The sequence below is a fragment of the Lampris incognitus genome, chromosome 4 (assembly GCF_029633865.1).
Source record: "Lampris incognitus isolate fLamInc1 chromosome 4, fLamInc1.hap2, whole genome shotgun sequence".
Lineage (NCBI taxonomy): Eukaryota > Metazoa > Chordata > Actinopteri > Lampriformes > Lampridae > Lampris > Lampris incognitus.
The window spans coordinates 45,369,019-45,395,529 of NC_079214.1; the positions used below are offsets into that span (position 1 = coordinate 45,369,019).

General features: G+C 45.0%; 1 protein-coding gene across 1 annotated transcript in view; it reads right to left on the reverse strand.

Annotated features, from left to right (window-relative positions):
• Positions 1-26,511, reverse strand: part of LOC130111478 (protein kinase C-binding protein NELL1-like) — a 429,520-nt gene that overhangs the window by 346,734 nt on the left and 56,275 nt on the right. The window contains exon 3 of the mRNA XM_056278686.1: positions 1,055-1,205. Within this exon, the coding sequence (XP_056134661.1) occupies positions 1,055-1,205 (151 nt within the window). The remainder of the gene's footprint in view (positions 1-1,054; positions 1,206-26,511) is intronic.

A 26,511-nucleotide genomic window follows, 5' to 3' on the forward strand; every position in this document is an offset into this window, starting at 1 on the left:
GGACAGCACGAGAGAGAGCAATAGAGAGAAAAAGAGCAAGAGTGAAAGAAGGAGAGATAGTGGAGTGGAGGAGGAAGAGAGAGAGGAAACAAAGGTAGCAATTCTCTGGGTCACCTCAAAAACACAGCAGGGTCCAAATGAAAGTATTATCCCATAAGCGTTTTCAAAAGTGATGCTACATGCGTGTTTAAACACACACACACACACACACACACACACACACACACACACACACACACACACACACACACTAAAACCAGTTCAGGGCCTCATAATGAATCTGTCACCAGATCTTGCTGTGCATAAATTAGCCTTTTTGTTGAAAGTGAGCAGACATAGAAACAGCGGTCCTTCTGCCCCGTTTAGATGTGAGGGCTTTTACCTTCAAAGATGAGAGGGAAACTCAATGCTGCATGCCCTTTAAAACCAATTCACTGAGGACAGGCTGTGAGCTCATTGCCATCAGTCACTAATCACCTGCAGTCCAATGCATTCTGCAATATTGTTAAATCAATTTTGACAAATTCAACTGAAAACACATTATCAGTGTAACAGTAACTCTGTGAGAAAAAAGCCAGATCTGTGTGCATGCCACTGAGCTCTGGTAGAGCACAACAGTTAGCTTCACAGCTGAGTTCAACTTTAAAAAGGGGAGCAGCAATGGTCAGAGGTTTTTTTTTAGGCTGACTTTGAGCCAGTATGAATGAAGTTTAACTTTCACAAATCACTTGCTTTACCAATAGTGTTCTCTCTACTCCTTCTTTCAAGAATACTCCATTGATGTGTAAATCTAAAATGCAAGGCATCTCAGCCCTTGTCCACTAAACACAGGCAAACATGTTGCATTTTACCAGCTTGTCATCTGCCACTCATACACACACAGACACAGGCAGAGCAAACTGCAATGGTCTTTTCTCCAGCCGATCAAAATTGAATCTACTAGTTACATATAAAAAGGTTGAGAAATCATCAATATAATTCGTAATGAGAGGCCAAGAATGTGCAGACTGCAGTCAGGGGAGCTGAAGTCCAAGACAGATTTAAAATGCATTACCTGTGTTCTGACTCATGGATGGAGAATATCACTCCTGATGTGGAGGACTTCTGCTGGATGGAGGCCAGGAAGGTGAATTCGTTTTTGCTCCTAAAGAGCTGCACCACCCTCTCAGTGATATGTGCTGGGGCATGAACTGCCCTACCAACATCTGAGGAGGAAGGAGAAAATGGGAAGTGATCAGTAAAGATTGTGTAAGCCATGTTCACGGCCAGTATGTTGTCAGTGTGCTAAGCCTCCGCCTGCCAGGGGTGGAGGAGAGAGATGTTAAAAGAGCTAATAACAACATGGGGTGAAAGAAGCAAGAGCAAGAAAATAGTAGCAGGAGTTATAAACTCTATGTGCAGCACTTCAGTTATGAACTGTAGCTATGTTGAATTGCAGTGTCCCTATCAAATAAATGAAATAAATAAAGACTGAAATAAAAAGAAAAGAACGGCTTTGAGACGTTCATCCACATTTAATTTTTGAGATAAAACACATTTCTTGTACATTGCTTTCACATATATAGACTTTTTATAGGTATATTAATAGATGTATAGCAATCAAAAATCAACATAGCGTGCATTTCTGTGTGTTTGTGTGTTAGGATGTGTGGGTACCCTTCAGTATGTGAGTTTATATGGACAAGTGAGTTTAACTGTATGGACGTGTTTGTGACAATGCATGTGTATGCAAGTATGTTGGTGTATATACTTGTGCATGTGGGAGTGTGTTTGCGTATGTGATTAAATTTGTACGTGGTTCCCAAAGCCAAAATAAGTTATGTTTCACTAACATTTTATAAATAAAATAAAAGCTAAAATATAGTATTTGCATAAGTATTCAACCCCCACATATCAATACTGTGTAGAGTACCCTTTTGCTGCAATAACAGCCATGATTCTCTTGGGGTAAGTATGTACAAGCTTTGCACATTCTTCTGGAGTAATTTTTGCCCATTTTTCTTGGCAGAATTTTTACAGATCTTGCTGGTTGGTGGGATGGTGCCTCTGTGATTTTCAATCTGTGCCACAGATTTTTGATGGGGTTGAGGTCCGGACTTTGACTTGGCCATTCCAAAACATTCACTTTTTTGTTGCTGCCATTGTTGCTTTAGCTTTGGGCTTAGGATCATTGTCCTGCTGGGAGGTCAACCTTCTCCCAAGCTTCAGTTTTATGGCAGACTGCAACAGGTTTTCTTCCAATATTTCCCTGTATTTAACTCGATCCATTCTTCCCTCAATTTTAACAAGGTTCCCAGTGACTGCAGATGAGAAGCAACCCCATAGTATTATGCTGCTGCTGCCATGCTTCACTGTAAGGGGGACATTGTTTTAGGGCATGAGCAGTGTTAAGTTTGCGTCATACATAACACTTGAGTTTTGGCCAAAAAGCTCAACTTTCATCTCATCTGGCCACAAAACCTTTACCCACATCCTAACTGGGTCTCTCTCATGCTTGGTAGCAAACTCCAAGCATGCTTTTATATGCACAGTTTTGAGCAACAGCTTCTTTCTTGCCACCCTCCCATACAGGCCAGATTTATGGAGAGCCTGTGATATGGTTGACTCGTGCACATTTACTCCAGTTTCAGCCACCGACCTCTGGAGCTTCTTCAATGTGATTGCAGGATCATCTGTGGCTTTCCTCACCAGCCCACATCTTGCTCAGACACTTAGCTTTGAGGGACGACCTGTCCTACAAGGCATCTGGGTGGTGTGATACAGTTTCCACTTTCTGACAATGGATCCAACTGTTCCGTGGGACATTCAAACACTTGGATATTGTTTTGTATCCCTTTCCCGCCTTCTGCATTTTAATCACTTTGTCTCTTCAGTATTATGCTCCTTTGTCTTCATTTTCTGATGGAGTTCACACCCGGCTAATGAACTTTACACAGAATGCTTTTTATACCCATTAAGAAGACCATTACTTTAGTATCTTACAGGTGCACACTAATTATGTCCAATTGTGTTTACCTGAGTTTGTTTTAGGAATAATTTGTCATTTGTGTAAATGTGGAGCTTTCAGAGCACAAGGGGTTGAATACTTATGCAAGCACTATATTTTAGTTTTTAATTTATTAATAAAAAGTCAGCGAAACACAATTTATTTTGGCTTTGGAAACATGCTGTTAGAGCTTATGGGTTCACAAAAATAATATTGTTCAGGAACAGATGTGAGTATCTTTTATAATCCAGAAATTAGTGATGACTGTCAAGGTGGCTGAATACTTTTATGAGGCACTCTATGTGAAGGTTTACATGCGCGTGAACATGCATGTGCCTATGCTCCCATAGCGGGGGGCAGTTATGAAGCGAGAGTGGACCCTGGTGCCCACATACCCGGCAGCAGATGAAAAAAAAACATTCGGTAAAGTCCAGAGCAGCCTGTGGTACTCAGGGTCAGGAGCTTTTAAGTCTCCCCAGGGTGACAGTGGCCTGTCTGCCCTCACACTCAAACCCCCCCTGCTGTCACAGCCCAGTCTCTGGGTCTCTATGTCCCCAGCTCTCTGGCTTGCTCCCACATGCTGACTGCAGCCTGCTGGCTCTGTCAGAAGAGCAGGCTTTCAGACCTGGATGAGCACTTAACCCCTTGCTTATCATGTGACACTCGCTGGGGGAGACAAATTTTGATCGCGTTGCTTCTAGGCTTTATGACACACATCTCGGTTCTAGTTGTTCTTTTCAATTTGTTTTCTCTTTTATGATTTTCTTAACCAAGAAGAAAAAATTTCGCTGTATCCTCCTGTTCATATTCTGGTCATATTTTAGCTCAGTAGTCAATCAAGCTATCTCAGCTTTGTTGTAATATCCTTAATATCTCCAATAACATACTGTCTATACAGAAAATACTGCCAAATATAAAAGCCCCACTTCTATCACATTGAGTCCGCGTTATGTTCTGAGGATGCAGTAAGACAGAATGGGAGAGTGAGACAGAACGAGAATGAACAGGAGTCACATTTCATCAAAATCTCCTATGTAGTTTACAGTCAGCTGGTCAGCAGCCAGAGAAAGACTACCTGACTCCACCTTATACAACATCTGCAAATATATCTAACCCATATCAGAACAGTTTCACTTATTTGGCTTTGGTATACACACAAGACTTTGAGCAGCAAATAACATGGAAGTTATTCCAAATCCAGGAATCTGAGAGCACTCAGAAAGACTCCAAAGATTTGTTTTTGTTTTTTGTTTTTTTTTTTTTGCTATTAAAGTGAACCTCGAACTTTTCTCATAAAGGTAAATGTCCGTTTGGTTACCATCTATTACCGGCTATGGTAAAACAATAACGATTCAGCTTACCCTCAATTCATGAAAGCCTTTGCTTCTGAGTGTTTGCAGTTAATTTTTTTTTTTAAACTGTCAATAAGCCACTTTCCACAAAAAAAAAATGAAGCTGCCTATTTGTTCATATGTAAGCTTGAATTTTTTTTAACATAGGAAATGATTTGTTTTATATCTGTCAATGGTGGGTTGGTCCACCAGAGAGGATGAAAGGTGGTAGGTACTCCCTCTCTCATGGACCAGCCAGAGAGGAGCTTTGCTTGGTGCAACAGACAGAACATTACCATAAGACAGTAACATGAGATAGTCAGGTGGAACTTCCTCTCTGGTCGACCAACCACAAAGAAGCATCAAATAGTCAACCAGTGAAAAAGGGTAATCTAACAGATTTCAAATAGAATCAAATGTAAGGAAAAATGCATTCAAGCAGTAAACCATTTATAAAATGGTCACGTATGACCCAGTTAATTAGTTTCTTTTTCCATTCATAAAGGTTGTAGTGGTAGTTATTATTTTCTAGCTTTCCTCCTGTTGGTCTTTTTTAAAAAGAGTTAAAGTAACAGCTCATGTCAGTTCAAACAACAGGCCTACCCTGACACTCCTTTGATCAGAACATAAGCTAATTTTAGCCTTTGATGCTGGAAACAGGTAAGACGTATACCTACAAACAACAAATTTATATTAAAACACATAAAAGAAAAAAGGGGAAGAGAAAATGATAAGGGGAGGCAAGCGGAAGCAGTGACCAAAGAGAAGAAGAGCTAAGAGGCCAGATCAGCTATCTAACATGGTAGTTTTGACTTGTGCATCCTGAAGAGCATCTCCATCACTGGTGACAAGAGATGATAGTGAGTATGCATTCACAAGTGAAGGTCAGGTGCCAGTACACACATGTTCATGTTAATATATTTTCTTATCAGTGCAATCTATTTCCCACAAGTGCAATACTAAAGTGTATACTGTGAATAGTGTGAAGTCCCACTATATGCAAATACATTTCATGATTAATATTTTACACTTCTTTGAAAAGGCAGATATATATAACGCCCTAGCTCCTTGTGTACTTGCATATCTTACATCTTATTTTCAAACGTTCCAAAAATTATAGATTAGATGATAGATTAGAGGCTCGGCAGACAGACAGACAGACAGATAGATAGATGGACAGATAGATATGTCAATTCAAACCACAATGAGCCAGAAGGCAGAAAAGTTTTCTCTGTAGTGAGAGAAAACCGGCACGAAGATCTAACTTCAAAGCTGTTGTTAGTCAATCTACCGCATGAAGAACAAATCTGTTCCGAGACCCAGAAAATTCTTAGCAGCTGGTCTGTTGGTCTACATCACAAATTACATTTTTTTCACATTACTGTCAGGTGAAGGAGTAAAATGTCTTATAGTTTGTTAATTTAAACAAGCACAATAAAAAAATTCACTGATAAAAACTGATCAATGGGATGGCTGTATCAGCCCAGGCAAAACCAGCATAGTGCACAGCATCTGTCTCCACAGTGTGCCTGCTGCAGACTTCCAGACAGAAACAAGCTATTAACGCTGACAGGGAGAAAAAGGTAGAGGGAGGGTTGGGCTGAGACCAGCATCAGGCAGGATGAAGCTCAGTGTAGCAGGCAGAACCCGTCTGTCGCATCCCACTCCCCATTTTACAACTCATCACTTTAATCAGAAGGCTGGCGGGTCCGCCCTTGCTCTGCTAAGTCTTACAGATGGCCTCTAGCTGGTGACGGGAGACCAGCCGCGCTCCAGAGAGACCTTTCCCACCAAAGACACAGCCATCGCTGCCTCGGCGGACATCTGTCTTGCTTAAAATTAAAACCACCAGGACACAATATTCTGTCATATCACAGACAGACAAGCATGTACTGTACTCTTGTCTAGTTTTTGTCAAAAGCAGAAACGAAAAAAAAAAGTTGAGATTTCCGGAAGGATGACCCGAAATATGTCATTAATTCATCATACACTTCACCTCCTAAGTCACAGAAATGAAAACTACAGGTACGAAACCAGTCATCCACATTTTGGTCTTTGTGTTTGTGAGTTTGAGTGTGTATATGCATTACCTTAAGTCCTATGTCATATGGAAAGAAAGCTAGGCCTACACGTAAAACCCTCAAAAAACACACAAACATGCTATTACACACACAAATACACATACACAAAAAAGACACACCCACATGTGCACGCACATACACATAGGCTACACTAACAAACACCCACACAACCACACACACAACAAATGTACACATAGGCACACAGTTACATGCACACTAAGATGGATACAAACACCTACTTACACACACACACACATCCCATCTTGACCACGGCTGAGGCAGATGTTTTTCATCATCATCTATTGTTATCTCCACAGAGAAAAAACCAAACCTCAGTTAAGGCTGAGCATTCCCCCGGAATAACATCCAACGCCAGTATTTATAGACATTAGCTCCTTGGTGAGGGTAATAACTAGAAAGTTCATTTCCTAGAGAAAATGTGCGGGCTACCTGAAAGCATTGACAGGGTGGTTACAGTGACTTATACTGGTGTTATGAATCAAATTATGGCATTAACAATCCTCTCCTCTTTGGGAGATTTGAAACATATTCATTTCTACAGGGAATATTTCACAAACAAGCAGAATCTCTCATACATATACAAGAGTCCCCCACCAAAATGTAATCAACTGGTGGGTTGCATGGCGGTCTATTCCATTGCCTACCAACACTGGGATTGCTGGTTCGAATCCCCGTGTTACCTCCGGCTTGGTCGGGCATCCCTACAGACGCAATTGGCTGTGTCTGCGGGTGGGAAGCCGGATATGGGTATATATGTCCTGGTCACTGCACTAGTGCCTCCTCTGGTCAGTTGGGCGCCTATTCAGGGGGAGGGGGAGCTGGGGGGAAAAACGTGATCCTCCCACGTGCTACGCTCCCCCTGGTGAAACTCCTCACTGTCAGGTGAAAAGAAGCAGCTGGCAACTCCAAATGTATCGGAGGAGGCATGTGATAGTCTGCAGCCCTCCCTGGATCGGCAGAGGGGGTGGAGCAGTGAATGGGACAGTTCGGAAGAGTGGGTAATTGGCCGGGTACAACTGGGGAGAAAAAGGGGGAAAATAAAAACAGAATTACTTCCGATTTGGCGAATGGCGGAGTAGGCAGCAGGGAAAGCTCTGTCACCATTCGACATTTATTTGATATCTGCTGTATTATTTACCCATATAAACACTGGAGAACCCACTTCTAAGACTGGCTTTTGACTTGACGTCCTTCATATCAAGTTCAACATGGGCAAAACAACCACAGCCAAAGGAAGAAAAAAAAGCAGAACGTCAGGGGAATGGTAGTCAACATGGTAGGTTAGCTTCTGAGCTAACTACCAACCAATTCTAGGTATGACGATGGCAGCAACACAGTGGTAACTTTGGCTGATATACAGAAACTACTCTCCGGCATGGAGGAGCGAATTATCACAAACATGGCAGCACAAATTTCATCCATCCATGCTAATACTGCCAGACACGAACAGACAATTCAGGCCATTGAAATGTCAATGAATGACTTCCAGGGGAGACTAATTGCACTAGAATCTACAACTGGTCATCTTGTGAAGGAGAATGAACAACTTAAGTCCTATGTCATCTAAAAAAAAATGTCTTTACTTTCAGCAGCTTGTTAGAAGAAGACATATATTTCTATAGATTATTTTACATTTATGTGCACGCACGCACGCGCGCACGCACGCATGCACACAAACACACACACACACTTTCTTTTCTCAGATCAAAGTGTCTCTGCAATGTTCAGTGGGTATAAGGATGTCTCTGTTGGACCGTCACATGCTTTCAGCCCCTGCACAAATCTACTGACTCCCCCAAGAAGCCACTCAAAGGCTACTTACTGGGCACTGGCTATGGCATGGAACAACATTAAAGATATATTAGATAAGATGAAAGACAAGGAGAATTCACCAGAGATTCTTGGCAACACTTGTGGCCAATTAACTAAATCCACCAAGAGTCGAAGAACAAGTTGAGTGATTAAATGTGGTTTTATAATGCTTCTGTGTTTGAAGTTAAAAGGAGCTTTTGTATAGACTAAAACAGCAGTCAGGCACTACATTTAAGTTTTAGACACATTTTTTCAGGCAGGTCAGTGCTGATTACAGAGGCTCATCCATTTATAATCTATCGCTCCATCCATTACAATTCACAACTATCCACCCATTTGTGAGTTCATCCATCCATCTATACACACATTCATACACACATAAAATGCTCACACACTTATACAAATACAAACATAGATATTGACACACACAAAGAGACACACAAAACACACTCCAGTGTTTCTCCCAGCCCTTTATAATGAAGGTGGGCCACATTTACAAAGCATTGCCACCATCCTTGACAAGAGATTCTCCCAATATGTGTTTTTCATTGTACTGCTGAATTTTATTTGAATCCATCTGTCCTCAGAATTTCAAAGCTTGATGAAGCAAGCAACACAACATCAGCAAATGGCAAGGTCGAAAAGCATCTCTCGGTCCAAATGCATTCCTACACAAAGAACAGTGAGGAAACACTACAACCGATAAACCTCAAAACTCTGCCTTCTGTCTTCCTCCTAATTGGAACGTGAGCGAGACGTTGACTATGTGGATGAAGAAGAACACCGTAAAAATAAAACTTTAATTTCTTATGGCACCATAAGTAATAGACTGGGAAGGTTTGTTCATGTTGGTAGTGTTCCTTTTCATTTCCAAGTCACTGTTGCTGCGCATTCAGCGCTGTTGAAATAATAGTTATCTGACCCAATAGGCAATATTAGTGGGCCAGTCGTCATATAATAACACGTAACAAGACCTCCGTGTAAAACTACAATGAGGTCTGGCCACACGAGATAAGTCATCACATACATTGACATGGTGTTTTGTCCAAAGATGGCTGATAGAAAAAGTAAAAAATAACTTTTTTTTTTTTTTGGATTTTTCCCTTTGTCTCCCCAATTGTAACTGTCCAATTATCCCACTCTTCCGAGCCATCCCGGTCACTGCTCCACCCCCGCTGCTGATGTGAGGAGGGCTGCAGACTACCACGTGCCTCCTCCGATACATGTGGAGTTGCCAGCCTCTTCTTTTCACCTGAAAGTGAGGAGTTTCGCTAGGGGGACCTAGCACATGGGAGGATCAGGCTATTCCCCCCAGTCCCCCCCCCGCCCAACAGGCACCCTGACCGACCACAGGAGGCGCTAGTGCAGCAACCAGGACACATACCCACATCCAGCTTCCCACCCGCAGACACAGCCAATTGTGTCTGTAGGGACGCCAGACCAAGCCGGAGGCAACACAGGAATTTGAACTAGTGATCCCCGTGTTGGTAGGCAATGGAATAGACCGCTACACTACCCGGATGCTCAAAAATAACTTTTGCACATATATCTGTATAATTAAAAAAAATGCTGAATATGGAGCTGCCAGGGAAGAGGAAAGGCCAAAGAGGAGGTTTATGGATGTGGTGAGGGAAGACATGCAGGTGGCTGGTGTGACAGAGGAAGATGCAGAGGACAGGAAGAAATGGAAACAGATGATCCGCTGTGGCAACCCCTAACGGGAGCAGCCGAAAGTAGTAGTAGATCTGTATAATTTAAAAAAATTAAGAGACATGCACTTACACACTAACAAATACACATATAATCTTCTCCATCCATTCATTCATCCATCCTCAACTAACCATCCGTCCATCCATCAACTTACTATCCAACCATCAATTGCCCGTACATGTAACCATTCACCATCTCCAATTATATCATCCATCTGTTATCCACGCTCAATCAATCTATCAGCCATCCTTCCCTCCACACTTCCATCTGGCATTTTTTTTCCTAACAGCCAGGCATCCATCCATCCATCCTTCATTCATCTATCCATCTGTCCACCTCTCATGCATCATCTTTCCATCCATTTAGTTATCCTTTCATCCCGATCAGGCCATTTAAATAGATAGATTAAATACAAACCTCTGTTTTATTTGATTGTGTTGATGTTTTGGGGTTTTTAATTGTGTTGTATATTTAATGTACATCGGGTGTATGGTTCATTGATTCAGTGTCTGAGTTTTACTTGTGTTTATATTCTTGTTCATAGTGTTTGTTTCCTATGTTTATGCCTATATTTTCCATTCAGTCTTTTAGTGTAAAGTACATTGAGCTTACTTGTAATGAACTGTCATCCATCTACAACGCAACCTCAATCTACCCATGTATCTTCCATTCATCCATCCATCCATCCATCCAATATCTATTTTTCATCCATCCATCAGCCATCTTTACTGTCAATCAACCATCAAACCTCAATCCATCCTCATCTATCCATCCAGTTAGCTAGTCTTCTGTTCACCTATGTGGACAGAGAAAAATAAAGATATCAACTCTGAGCTTCTGAACAGGAGCTGGGCTCTGACTCAGCAGAGGCAGGACTGATCAGCTGTAAACAAACACAAACACACACACACACACACACACACACACACACACATGGTCGCACAAAAGGGAAAAACAGAAACGTACATGCATGTGCTAAACATAATAACAAAGACATAAGTTACACACATATGTTCATAGACATATGGAAAGAAAGCTAGGCCTACATGTAAAACCCTCACAAACACACAAACATGCTATTACACACACAAATACACATACACAAAAAAGACACACCCACATGTGCACGCACATACACATAGGCTACACTAACAAACACCCACACAACCACACACACAACAAATGTACACATAGGCACACAGTTACATGCACACTAAGATGGATACAAACACCTACTTACACACACACATACACACATCCCATCTTGACCACGGCTGAGGCAGATGTTTTTCATCATCATCTATTGTTACATTTCACGTACTCCAAAATGGCTGAGAGGGTTATTGCATTGTGACATCATCCACAATAGCTCGCTGGAAAAAAGAAAAACGATGGAGGTGCATTCCCCGTGCCAATCCCGGACAATATGACCCCCTGTGGTCATATGTCCTCCCACCGACCCCGTATTGGCACGCCCACCGGAAGCGCTATTCCTCTTTCCATCTCCAACTAAATGAGATCGGTCGATGGCTGTTTCTCTCTCGCTGGGACTAAGAGGAAAACTGCAAATACGCAAGTAATCTAGTGACATACTGGTACATTAGATACTAACTTATAGTTAGCTTACCTTTTATCGCCAAGATGTTCGTTAATCCGGTCGATGTGGCCGGATTCTACGCTTGGTGCGGGTGTGTTAAACCGGCGACGCTCCGATGGGACCCCCATCCGGACTGTGTCTCCCATATCCCGCATGTTCACTACACGGGCTACTTGAGGGATGTAGACCGTAATGAGATCGACTGCAATTTCTGTAAAACCATCAGAGGATCGGGGCGCCAAAGGTGGGCTGCCCTGTACCGTCAAAGATGGGGACTTGCAGATCCCTTCGCACCTGCTAACGAGGCGGCTAGCATGGTGCTACCTAGCTATAGCCATGGGGCGGAGGCTAGCAACATCCCTCCGATGCTTCCTAGCTACAGTCACGGGACGGCGGCTAGCATTAGCATCCCTCCGGAGCCAGAGGCTATCCCACCATCCGGGATAGTTAGAGAGGACTGGATCAATGAGATCCTATCTCTCCCTGGTGAATCCGTGGCATGTTATTCGGCGGGTGCGGAACCCGAGGATTCACTGCCTGAGGAAGTAGACGATCAGGGCGTGGAAGACGACCAGCCAAGTTCGTCTCAACCAAACAAAGATGGCGACGCCATGCAACGTGGGTCCGAAACATTCCTCGCCAGTTTCCGCGATCTGTTCGCGCGAGCGGTCAAGTCTGCCGACATCGTTACCGAGCCGGGCAATCCTCAAGATCCGGTGGTAGCCGATTTTCCACGAATGGCAGAGAGGGTCAGGGACTCCACTCTACCACCTTATCCTCACATCGAACGAGCGTTTAAGCGGGTGGAGGCGGATCCGCTACTTAAATCGTCCTCAAAGTTCAGTCAGAAGGGGGTTGACGTCTTAGCAGTCGAGGTTAGGAACCTCAACTACAAAGACTGGAAAATTCCGCAACCAGAGAGGGACGTTTTATCGTTCAACCCTAACACCAAGGTGGGGTCTCGCGATACTCCCAAACACCCTTTGCAGTGGGGCCAACAGGTGGATCGTTACGCATGTGAGCATGGCACGCCAGTACACGCGCAGCTGGACTCGTCTCAACGGCTGGGATGATAACGGCGTACATGCGCAAGCTCTGCAGCCTATCAAACATCGAGCAAAGCAAAGCCGCCATCGCTACAGCAGGTATCGACGGGGCCGAGTTCGGTGACGTAGTGGCCAGCGAAGCAGGTTGTGAGTACATCTTGGAAATGGAACGCATAGCTGACTCCCTGGGATCGCTGCTGTATTCCATCGCTCTAGAGTGCGGTTCTAGCGCAGCTGCCTCCACCCTTTCGCGCAGACATCTCTGGCTAGAGACAGCCGGGGTAAAAGAGGAATTCTGCAAGGAGTGGATGGCCCACTCCTGCGCAGGGAACCAGGGCCTGTTTGGAACGACCCCGGACATTATCAGCAAATACAAGGCCGCCCAGGCCGAGCGCGAAACATTGCACAAGGAGCTTCTCCCGATGATGAAGAACCCGCCTACCCCTAAGCCCGCGGTGGGCACAGGGCAGGGGGACAAGCCTGCGCGCAAGCAGAAATGGAGAGAGACTTATCCAAAAAGAGGTGGTAAAGTGGGGCGCGGGCGTGGACAGGGCTCACGTCCAAACTCCCAGTCTTCCACAGATCCAGCGGCCAAGGCGGCCAAGCCGGACAGCACAGACACTTCCAAGAAGGGAGCTGCCAAGTGACGTGTTTCGGCAGGATGTTACGACCCACACCAACAGACTGATTCCAGAGCCGTCTCCGGCGATATAGACGCTTGTTCAGGGGACACAGCGTGCGCAGGGCTAAACACTGCGCCTTTTATTTTGGTTTCTGATGCACAGTCTACTTGTTCTATTCCAAAGGTTGTGAATGTGAATACAAGTTTTTATGTTGGTGATGATGGTGATTGCGTTTTAAAAGGTTTGAAACGCAAGTCGGATTGTCTGTCTGAATCTTTAGGTAAAGATGATGATAACAATGTAATAACATCCCTGCTGGAAATATTGGATAATAATGACATGAGCGCAAATGAGCCCCTGGGAGGGGACTATGATGCGACAATGTTTAGTCTCTCTGATGGGTCAAATGGTAATTTGGAAAGGTTCAAAACGCCAATTCCCCCATCCGGGTCTCCTTTACAAGGACGAAGCCCCCCCATGGATGCAGGGCATGGCGGGCGGGGCTTCCCCAGACCCTTTACGCGCAACTTACGCGCGCTACCTGAACAGCAAGGTACAGGAGGCAACGAGACCTCAGTCACGCATGTTACACAGGTGGAAGGAATTGGTCCCGTCGGCTTCTGTTTTGGATCAGATAGCCCACGGACACCAAATCCTTTTCGAGAACGGTATTGTACCCCCGTACTTGGGAATAGTGCATACGGAACCGGGGTCGGTGGCCGAAGCACAAATCCTAGACAACGAACTCAAAGAGTTACTCTCGAAAGGGGCAATCACGGTGGTTCCTCCCCTAGAAAGAGAAGACGGGTTTTACAGCCATTACTTTCTGGTCCCGAAGAAGGATGGGGGCATGCGCCCAATCCTAGATTTGAAACCCTTCAACAAGTATGTAGAGAAGGTCAGTTTCAAAATGCTACGCACACCGGTTCTGCTGTCAATGGTGACACAGTCCGATTGGCTAACTTCGGTCGACCTAAAAGATGCTTTCTATCATTGTCCGATTGCGGAAAGACACAGAAAGTATCTTTGGTTCTGTTACCGGGGTCAGTGTTACCAGTACACATGCCTCCCGTTCGGATATCACCTCTCTCCTCTGACATTCACAAGGTGTGTGAAAGCAGCGCTCGGAGTGTTGATGCGCAAAGGTATGCGCTTGGCATGGTTCCTAGACGACCTGTTGGTGTTGGCCCGGTCGCCGGAACAAGCAATACTCCATACTCAGGAGTTGATGGAATTCATGGAGTACATGGGTTTCACTATCAACATAAAGAAGAGCGCGCCATGGCCTTCGTGCCAGGCAACGTATCTGGGTCTGAGTTTGGATACGGTATCCATGCGCGCAACCCTTACGCAAGAGAGATGGCATTCCACCAGGACCACGTTAGCACATTTCGTCCCGGGGACATATGTCACTTATCGGATGATCAGGAGGCTGCTGGGCCTTCTGGCATCGGCTCACCAAGTTGTTCCTTTAGGTCTGTTGTTCATGAGGAGACTGCAATTGTGGTTCGCAGTTCACTTCTTGAAATACGGCAACGAACGCCGGTACAACAACCATCTTATCCTGGTCCCGCGCGTGGTAGCGCAGGACCTAGACCACTGGAACAGAGCCTGCGTGGACATGTCTGGGGTCCCTATGGGCCCCAGGGGACCCGAGGTAACGATTTATACGGATGCGTCCCTCTCGGGTTGGGGGGCCATCCTTGGCTACAAAATAGCGCGAGGAGTGTGGCCGTCTGGGGAGAAGGTCCACATCAACGCGCGCGAGACAGAGACGATTTGGCTGGCTATCCAGCATTTCGCCCAGGATCTCGTAGGCCGTCACATACTGATAATGACAGACAGCATGACGGCCAAGGCCTACATCAACCGCCAAGGCGGTATGAAGTCCAAGCGTTGCAGAGAGTTGGCCATGCAAATTTGGATTTGGGTCAACAGCAACGCGCTATCAATCAGGGCGCTTCATGTTCCTGGGAAGGACAACGAAGCAGCGGACATCCTCTCGAGAGGCGGCCCGCATGCGGACAATTGGAGCCTCAACCCAGCCATAGTGGCTATGATCTGGGAGAGGTTCGGGGTAGCTCAAGTGGATCTGTTCGCATCGAAACTCAATTACAAGTGCCCTCGTTGGTACTCGATGCTCCCGTCTGACCTAGCGCCGTTGGGGGTCAACGCGCTTGGACTAGATCCATGGCCCGAGGAGATGCTTTACGCATTCCCCCCGCGCAGGTGCCTCCTAGACCTGGTGGTCAAGTTCGAGCGCACAGGGGGTCGGTTAGTTCTCGTGGCCCCGTACGAACCGAGCACCCCGTGGTTTCCGCGAATTGTGCCCTGGATAGTAGGCGAGCGGTTCGACGTCCCGGAGTGGGCGGACGCGCTCACGCAAGCAGGAGGGCTGCTACGGGAGGGCCCCTGGATAGGAGGCTCCCGATTGGCGGCGTGGATGCTTACAAAGCCAGGCTCTTAGCTATGGGACTTAGTGCGCAAGTGATTCGTGTCATCTTAGCGGCGCGTAAAGACTCCACGTATTCCAGGTACCAGGGGTACTGGAATCGATTTGACCAATTTTGCGCTGAACGCGACATGGACCCTTTGTCAGTAGGGATTGGCCCTATACTGACTTTTTTGGAGGTCTGTAGGAGTGATAGACTATGGTCTTTCTCCTCGGTCAAAGTCTGTGTATCGGCTCTCACGTTCTTCCGGGGGGAAGATCGAGGGTAGCACGGTTTTCACGCACCCGCTCATGACGCAGTACCTGTTGGGTGCTAAGAAGCTCTCAGCTAAGGAGCTTACGAGAGCTGAAACTTGGGATGCTTCCCTTGTTCTGCGCGCACTAGAGAAAGATCCCTTTGAACCCATGTCTACGGCAGACATGCGTTATGTCTCGGCTAAGCTGGCTGTGCTCTTGGCACTTACCACCGCAGCGAGGGGTTGCGAGCTCACTGCACTCACCATCAGGGGGATGGTGTTTTCTGGTGATCTGATGGTCACGCTCTTTACAGACCCCAGCTTCGTGCCCAAAACTGTGTCTGTCCTGACGAGTAGGGCCCCGGTGGTGATACACGCGTTTCACTCGTCACCGGTGACTAGGGATGAGAAACGCTTGCACCTCTCGTGTCCTGTACGGGCTTTACGCATTTACATGCGGCGCACAGCAGATATTCATAGGTCTGACAGGCGGCTGTTGACCTACAGAGTGAGCAAACCAGGTTATGCCCTTTCCACCCAGAGGCTAGCACACTGACTGGTGGATGGTATTACGGAGGCGTATACCAAAGCGGGTAAAACAGCTCCTAAGCTGAAGGCGCATTCTACCCGAGGGACTGCTACGTCGATAGCTGTGTTGTCAGGTATCGACTGGGAGGTCAACCGCCAGGCGGCGGTTTGGAGTGGTGAGACCACTTTCTTACGGCACTATTACCGGCACGTTAAGGTGCGGTCGGTTGCCGACGCTGTTCTGGAGCAGGCCTCTTAGGATGCTCTCATCAGAACGCGTACCCCTTCCCACCAGGGATTTGAAGGGTTCATTGGACGGCTAGGGAACGGAGGCACGAATCCTGTCGTTGTTCAATGCAATAACCCTCTCAGCCATTTTGGAGTACGTGAAATGTAACTTTGGGTTCGCGAAGCGAACCCTAGTTATATGAACAACGACAAAATGGCTGAGAATAGAGCCGTTCTCCTCCTACCCGGGCCACAGGTGTGGTGCTCATTTAGTTGGAGATGGTTTGACTTACAAAGAGGAATAGCGCTTCCGGTGGGCGTGCCAATACGGGGTCGGTGGGAGGACATATGACCACAGGGGGTCATATTGTCCGGGATTGGCACGGGGAATGCACCTCCATCGTTTTTCTTTTTTCCAGCGAGCTATTGTGGATGATGTCACAATGCAATAACCCTCTCAGCCATTTTGTCGTTCATATAACTAGGGTTCGCTTCGCGAACCCAGAGTTATCTCCACAGAGAAAAAACCAAACCTCAGTTAAGGCTGAGCATTCCCCCGGAATAACATCCAACGCCAGTATTTGTAGACATTAGCTCCTTGGTGAGGGTAATAACTAGAAAGTTCATTTCCTAGAGAAAATGTGTGGGCTACCTGAAAGCATTGACAGGGTGGTTACAGTGACTTATACTGGTGTTATGAATCAAATTATGGCATTAACAATCCTCTCCTCTTTGGGAGATTTGAAACATATTCATTTCTACAGGGAATATTTCACAAACAAGCAGAATCTCTCATACATATACAAGAGTCCCCCACCAAAATGTAATCAACTGGTGGGTTGCATGGCGGTCTATTCCATTGCCTATCAACACTGGGATTGCTGGTTCGAATCCCCGTGTTACCTCCGGCTTGGTCGGGCATCCCTACAGACGCAATTGGCTGTGTCTGCGGGTGGGAAGCCGGATATGGGTATATTTGTCCTGGTCACTGCACTAGTGCCTCCTCTGGTCAGTTGGGCGCCTATTCAGGGGGAGGGGGAGCTGGGGGGAAAAACGTGATCCTCCCACGTGCTACGCTCCCCCTGGTGAAACTCCTCACTGTCAGGTGAAAAGAAGCAGCTGGCAACTCCAAATGTATCGGAGGAGGCATGTGATAGTCTGCAGCCCTCCCTGGATCGGCAGAGGGGGTGGAGCAGTGAATGGGACAGTTCGGAAGAGTGGGTAATTGGCCGGGTACAACTGGGGAGAAAAAGGGGGAAAATAAAAACAGAATTACTTCCGATTTGGCGAATGGCGGAGTAGGCAGCAGGGAAAGCTCTGTCACCATTCGACATTTATTTGATATCTGCTGTATTATTTACCCATATAAACACTGGAGAACCCACTTCTAAGACTGGCTTTTGACTTGACGTCCTTCATATCAAGTTCAACATGGGCAAAACAACCACAGCCAAAGGAAGAAAAAAAGGCAGAACGTCAGGGGAATGGTAGTCAACATGGTAGGTTAGCTTCTGAGCTAACTACCAACCAATTCTAGGTATGACGATGGCAGCAACACAGTGGTAACTTTGGCTGATATACAGAAACTACTCTCCGGCATGGAGGAGCGAATTATCACAAACATGGCAGCACAAATTTCATCCATCCATGCTAATACTGCCAGACACGAACAGACAATTCAGGCCATTGAAATGTCAATGAATGACTTCCAGGGTAGACTAATTGCACTAGAATCTACAACTGGTCATCTTGTGAAGGAGAATGAACAACTGAAACTGAAGATAGACATTTTCCGAGATTGAGCTGGTTGGACTGTCCGGTGAGTGAATAAAATTGCTGGCTAACTAAGTTGACCAACACTTGAAAACTGAAGAACATATCCCATATGCTGTTAGTCTACGTGTGTGTTTATGGGGGGGGGGTCTGCGTTGTGAGCAGTTTATCATGGGGTGCGTTTGCATAATGCTGTTCAGTTGTTCAATGATTGCTAACTCTACTTCTCTAATGCTAAGCCATTAGCCCTAATGCTATCAATACTAGTCGAATACATAATAGCCTTTTATTTGGTTTAATGCTCAGTTGATGAACTCGGTCTGACTAGTAAAGTCATGTTATGTGTGTGCCTTGACTGTTTTGCACAGCCATGGAGCACAAGGTTTTTTATTTATTTTTTGTATTTTTCTAACACCTCATTATGTCATTGACGTGAATCTGACCAGGTAGAACAGAAACGTCTTCTTTTCTTTTTTTTTGGATTGGGCAGACCGAAGGCTGCAGTGGTGTATTGCTGCCGTCTATTGTTTATTGCACGTATTCGGAGGTTGCGTCAAACACTGTAGAATAGCTTCTTTGCCAATGTCCACAACTTTATTGCTCAGAACTTTTTATTTTTTTTTAATAGAAAACTAGCGGACTAACTGAAAGTTTTAGGGCTCTTACTTTGACTTAGACAGAACCAACAATTCCCGCTTACAGGTTTAAATGTCTAATTTTTTTTTCTTTATCTTGTTGAGATACAGAACTTTTGATAGAGACGATGGTTGGAAGTTCGTTTTCACTATATCATTGCTTAGATACATAAGTAGCGGGATACCAAGTTTAAATTTATTTTTCTTTGTTCTTCTCAATTTTCCATAAAGACAGAGCTTGAAGTGCATGATTTAAGCACAAAGTGAATAGCAGTAAAAGGGAAAAGGTCGACAGGTTTACAGGTACATGGGATTTGAGTACACCCCCCCCCCGTTTTTTTTTCTTCTCCCCCCTTCTCTTTGCTTTCTTATTACCTTCTTTTCCCCATTCGTGTGCTCTTTCAAACAGGACATCACCTTTGGGCTACCAAATGTGGTTTGCTTCTCCCATTTTTTTCTTTTCTTAGACTGTCATGGTAGGTCAATCCAGTAAGGCGACTGATAACCTTACTAAGTTCATATCCTGGAATGTAAAAGGGGTCAATAACCCAGTGAAAAGTCAAAGAGTTATGTCTCATTTGCAGCAATTGAAGGTAGACTTAGCATTTTTACAAGAAACTCATCTTTGTAATGCTAATATTTCTGGTCTTAATCGAAATTGGGTTGGTCAAGTATACCATTCAAAATGTAATGCAAAAGCCAGAGGGGCAGCCATATTAATAAACAAAAACATTTCTTTTCGTTCCAGAGAGGTAATTAGTGATCAAAATGGGCGATATATTATTGTTGTTGGACAACTCTTTGCCAGTCCTGTTATTTTAGTGAATTTACACTCACCGGCCACTTTATTAGGCACACCTGTCCAACTGCTCTTTAACGCAAATTTCTAATCAGCCAATCACATGGCAGCAACTCAATGCATTTAGGCATGTAGACATGGTCAAGACGATCTGCTGCAGTTCAAACCGAGCATCAGAATGGGGAAGAAAGGTGATTTAAGTGACTTTGAACGTGGCATGGTTGTTGGTGCCAGACGGGCTGGTCTGAGTATTTCCGAAACTGCTGATCTACTGGGATTTTCATGTACAACCATCTCTAGGGTTTACAGAGAATGGTCCGAAAAAGAGAAAATATCCAGTGAGCGGCAGTTCTGTGGGTGAAAATGCCTTGTTAATGCCAGAGGTCAGAGGAGAATGGCCAGACTGGTTTGAGCTGATAGAAAGGCAACAGTAACTCAAATAACCACTCATTACAACCGAGGTATGCAGAAGAGCATCTCTGAACGCACAACACCTCGAACCTTGAGACAGATGGGCTACAGCAGCAGAAGACCACACCGGGTGCCACTCCTGTCAGCTAAGAACAGGAGACTGAGGCTACAATTTGCACAGGCTCACCAAAATTGGACAATAGAAGATTGAAAAAACGTTGCCTGGTCTGATGAGTCTCGATTTCTGCTGCGACATTCGGATGGTAGGGTCAGAATTTGGCGTCAACAACATGAAAGCATGGATCCATCCTGCCTTGTATCAATGGTTCAGGCTGGTGGTGGTGGTGTAATGGTGTGGGGGATATTTTCTTGGCACACTTTGGGCCCCTTAGTACCAATTGAGCATCGTGTCAATGCCACAGCCTACCTGAGTATTGTTGCTGACCACATCCATCCCTTTACGACCACAGTGTTCCCATCTTCTGATGGCTACTTCCAGCAGGATAACGCGCCATGTCATAAAGCTCGAATCATCTCAGACTGGATTCTTGAACATGACAATGAGTTCACTGTACTCAAATAGCCTCCACAGTCACCAGATCTCAATCCAATAGAGCACCTTTGGGATGTGGTGGACCGGGAGATTCGCATCATGAATGTGCAGCCGACAAATCTGCAGCAAGTGCGTGATGCTATCATGTCAATATGGACCAAACTCTCTGAGGAATGTTTCCAGTACCTTGTTGAATCTATGCCACGAAGGATTAAGGCAGTTCTGAAGGCAAAAGGGGGTCCAACCCGGTACTAGCAAGGTGTACCTAATAAAGTGGCCAGTGAGTGTATATGCCCCTAACTGCGATGACAGTAATTGTCTTGAGAATTTTTTTTTTTGACAATACCTATGCTTGACAGTGGATTTCTCATAGTGGGAGGTGATTTCAATCTTGTACTAGATGTAACCTTAGATAGGTCATCAAACACTCGCCAGAATCTCTCTAGGTCAGCTGGAGTTGTGAGTGACTTCATGAATCAATGTGGTCTTTCAGATATTTGGAGGTTTAAATTTCCCCACACCAGAGCTTATTCCTTTTTTTCTAACATGCACCATACCAACACCCGCATAGACTGTTTCCTACTTGATAACAGACTGCTGCCCAAGGTTAAAACTTGCTCATATAATAGTATTATTATATCTGATCATAGTGCCATCATATTTGATTTGGATCTTTCAAATCATCCTCCCCCAAATAGAATCTGGAGACTTAACCCTCTTCTATTATCAGACAACAAATTTGTGGACTTCCTTTCAGCCCAAATACAATTTTTCCTAGAGACAAACACTTCTCCAGAGATCTCACAAGCCACACTATGGGAGACTCTTAAAGTGTACCTCCGAGAGCAAATCATAGTTTATTATTCTACAATTAAAAAAGAAAAAAACTCAAAATTAAATGAGATTTCTCAACAAATCCTGAATATTGACTCAAAATATGCTTAATCCCCGACCCCAGATCTACATAAGGAACGTTTGAAACGGCAAACTGAATTTAATCTTTTATCCACTGATGAGGCAACACGTCTCATTTTGAAATCCACACACAACGTCTATGAATTTGGAGATAAAACGAGCAGATTATTGGCTTTGCAAGCCCATCAAGCAGCTGCTACCTGCTCAATCACAAAGATTAAGTCACATACAGGAGAGATGCTGACAGATTATGATGACATAACTTTTTTTGCAATTTTACTCTAGCCTCTATGCATCAGAATGTAGTGATGACCTTGCTCCCCTACATGCCTTCTTTGAAAACTTGACTATTCCCACTGTATCAGAAGAACAAAATACCAATATGACTGCGGATGTTTCGATCTCTGAAATAATTACGGCCATTAAATCTATGCAAAATAACAAGTCGCCCAGTCCTGATGGGTTTACGGCTGAATTTTATATTAACGTTTTCCCTCCAATTTGCACCAATTCTTCAAGCTAAGTTTATAGAGGCACTCTCCTCAGGCATTCTTCCTATGACGTTGAGACAGTCTTCTATATCTCTGCTGGCAAAGAAAGATAAAGATCCATCATTATGTACATCATAGTCCTATATCTTTGCTAAATGTAGATTTTAAGGTAATGTCCAAGGTCTTAGCTAAGCGCCTAGAGAGTGTGATTCCAAATATGGCTGGCACTCTTACTCAAATCTAAGAGAACTATTCAATGTTGTCCACTCGGACAGGTCAAAATGCCCAGAGGTCGTATTTTCGCTTGATGCTGAGAAGGCCTTTGACCGGGTCGAGTGGAAATATCTATTTTTTACCCTCCAAAATGCTGGCTTTAAAGACGAATACATTGCCTGGATCAAATTGCTTTATTCCTCTCCCCTTGCAGCTGTAATCTTTAATAACACTCAGTCTAATTACTTTCCCCTTGGAAGGGGGACAAGACACGGGTGCCCACTCTCTCCCCTATTGTTTGCATTAGCAATTGAGCCCCTAGCAATAGTACTGCGACACTGTAAGGACTTTGAAGGCATACACCGAGGTGGGCTAGAGTTTAAAGTTTCTCTCTATGCTGACAATCTGCTTTTGTATGTCTCTAATCCAGCTTTGCCACTCCCCTGCATTCTAGACATCCTGAATCAATTTGGAAAATCTCAGGGTATAAGATAAATTTGCAAAAAAGTGAACTCTTCCCTTTAAATGCTGTAGCAGATGCACTTCCTCCTAGGCTTTTCCCCTTTAAAAGGGTCCAACATGATTTTTAACACTTGGGAATTGAGGTCACTCACTCCTTTCCAGCTACTTTTACAAAAAAAACTTCACTGCTATTTTTAATATGTGTAAACAGGATATGAATCGTTGGTCCTCTTTACCATTATCATTAATAGGGCACATTAACCTAATTAAAATTTGTATATCTCTTCCAAAACATACCCATCCTAATTAAAAATATTTTTTAAAAACCCTTGATAAGGGTCCGTGGTGGTGTAGCGGTCTAAGCATCGGCTTTGTGTCGATGCAGTTACCCACTGGGGACTGGGGTTCGTGCCCCGGTCTCGTCAGATTCGACTATGGCCGGACTCGATGAAGCAGCAATCATTGGCAACACTGTCTTCGGGAGGGGGGCGGAGTCGGCTTGTGTTCGTCACGTGAATGCGTCTCTGTGTGTGTCGGAAAAAACAGTGGTTCGGCCTGGAGTCGCCTTGTCACGAAAGTGGGGAGGCGGTCTCCTTTGAGACTGCCGACCGGAGAGATGCAGTTGGCAAACACATGCAGTATGAGGTTGGGTGTTTGAATTAAAATAGGGATCGATTGGCCATTAAATTGGGAGAAAAAAGGGAAAAATCAGAAATAAATGTATTAAAAAAAAAACCCTTGATACAAGTATCATCTCGTTCATATGGGGGAATAAGTCTAGCTGAATGAGCAAAACCCATCTCCAAAGACCAAAGTGCTCAGGAGGCCTGGCTTTGCCTAATTTCCTTTTTTATTATTGGGCATGCAATATTCAGAAAATAATTCACTGGTTTGAAGAAAAACCAACTGCAGGAAAGGCAGACTGGGAACGATTAGAGTTCTCATCATGCCAACACCATTTGGGCTCAGTGGTTGGTGCAGCCTTGCCCCTTCTTAGCGCTAACCTGAGTTCAAATATAATGGTCAATCACTCAATAAGAATATGGGCTCAGTTTAGAAGGCATTTTGGGCTGCAAGGAACTTCTATCCTCTGCCCTATTAAGTCAAATCACATGTTCATTCCCTCCTGTACAGACCCTGCATTTACTTTATGGTTTAACAATGGGATTAGAGCAATTCATAATCAATACATAGAAGACATATTTGCGTCTTTTCCTCAATTATCCAAAGTCTATGACTTACCTGTGAACCACTTCTTTCATTATTTACAGATCAGGAGTTTTGTACTAAACCCAGCCACTGAGGATGCACAAGCCAGTGCATCCTTAGTGCCGGTCCCAAGCCCGGACAAATGGGGAGGGTTGCGTCAGGAAGGGCATCCGGCGTAAAATCTTTGCCAAATCAAATATGCGGATCATAAATAAGACTTACATACCGGATCGGTCGAGGCCCGGGTTACCAACGACCGCCACCGGTACTGTTAACCAACAGGGTGTCGGTGGAAACTATGCTACTGTTGGGCGAAGGAGAAGGAGAGGAGGAAAGCATGTTCAGAGGCAGCTAGAGAGGAGGAAGGGTAGGCATGTGGAGGTGAGAGTTGGAACTTTGAATGTTGGCACTATGACTGGTAAAGGGAGAGAGCTGGCTGACATGATGGAAAGAAGAAAGGTAGGCATACTGTGTGTGCAAGAGACCAGGTGGAAGGGGAGTAAGGCCAGGAGTATCGGAGGTGGGTTCAAACTCTTCTACCATGGTGTGAATGGGAGGAGAAATGGGGTAGGGGTAATTCTGAAGGAAGAGTATGTCAAGAGCGTGCTGGAGGTGAAGAGAGTGTCAGACAGAGTGATGAGTATGAAGCTGGAAATTGAAGGTTTATTGCTGAATGTTATCAGCGCATATGCCCCGCAAGTTGGGTGTGAGATGGATGAAAAAGAAGAATTCTGGAATGAGTTGGACGACATGGTGGAGAGGGTACCCAAGGAGGAGAGAGTGGTGATTGGAGCGGACTTCAATGGACATGTTGGTGAAGGGAACAGAGGTGATGGGAAAGTATGGAGTCAAGAAGAGAAATGTGGAAGGACAGATGGTGGTCGATTTTGCGAAAAGGATGGAAATGGCTGTGGTGAATACATATTTCAAGAAGAGGGAGGAACACAGGGTGACGTACAAGAGTAGAGGAAAGTGCACACAGGTGGACTATATCTTATGTAGAAGGCGCCATCTAAAAGGGATTGGAGACTGCAAGGTGGTGACAGGGGAGAGCGTAGCCAGGCAGCATCGGATGGTGGTCTGTAGGATGACTTTGGAGACCAAGAAGAGGAAGCGAGTGAAGACACAGCCGAAGATCAAATGGTGGAAGTTGAAGAAGGAAGACTGTTGTGTGGAGTTCAGGCAGGAGTTAAGACAGGCACTGGGTGGTAGTGAAGAGTTGCCAGATGGCTGGAAAACCACTGCAGAAATAGTGAGGGAGACAGCTAGGAAGGTACTTGGTGTGTCATCAGGACAGAGGAAGGAAGACAAGGAGACTTGGTGGTGGAATGAGGAAGTACAGCAAATTATACAGAGGAAAAGGTTGGCAAAGAAGAAGTGGGATAGTCAGAGAGATGAAGAAAGTAGACAGGAGTACAAGGAGATGCAGCGTAAAGCAAAGAGAGAGGTGGCAAAGGCAAAGGAAAAGGCGTATGGTGAGTTGTATGACAGATTAGACACTAAGGAAGGAGAAAAGGACTTGTACCGATTGGCTAGACAGAGGGACCAAGCTGCAAAGGATGTGCAGCAAGTTAGGGCGATCAAGGATAGAGATGGAAATGTGCTGACAAGCGAGGAGAGTGTGCTAAGAAGGTGGAAGGAATACTTTGAGGGGCTGATGAATGAAGAAAATGAGAGAGAGAGAAGGTTGGATGATGTAGGGATAGTGAATCAGGAAGTTCAGCGGATTAGCAAGGAGGAAGTGAGGGCAGCTATGAAGAGGATGAAGAATGGAAAGGCAGTTGGTCCTGATGACATACCTGTGGAGGCATGGAGATGTTTAGGAGAGATGGCAGTGGAGTTTCTAACTAGATTGTTTAACACAATCCTGGAAAGTGAGAGGATGCCTGAGGAGTGGAGAAGAAGCATACTGGTACCGATTTTCAAGAACAAGGGCGATGGGCAGAACTGTAACAACTACAGAGGTATAAAGTTGATCAGCCACAGCATGAAGATTTGGGAAAGAGTAATAGAAGCTAGGTTAAGAGGAGAGGTGACGATCAGCGAGCAGCAGTATGGTTTCATGCCACGAAAGAGCACCACAGATGCGATGTTTGCTTTGAGAATGTTGATTGTGAAGTATAGAGAAGGCCAGAAAGAGTTGCATTGTGTCTTTGTAGATTTAGAGAAAGCTTATGACAGAGTGCCGAGAGAGGAGGTGTGGTATTGTATGAGGAAGTCAGGAGTTGCAGAGAAGTATGTAGGAGTGGTGCAGGATACGCATGAGGGAAGTGTGACAATGGTGAGGTGTGCGGTTGGAATGACAGATGGGTTCAAGGTGGAAGTGGGATTACATCAAGGATCGGCTCTTAGCCCTTTCTTGTTTGCAATGGTGATGGACAGGTTGATGGACAAGATCA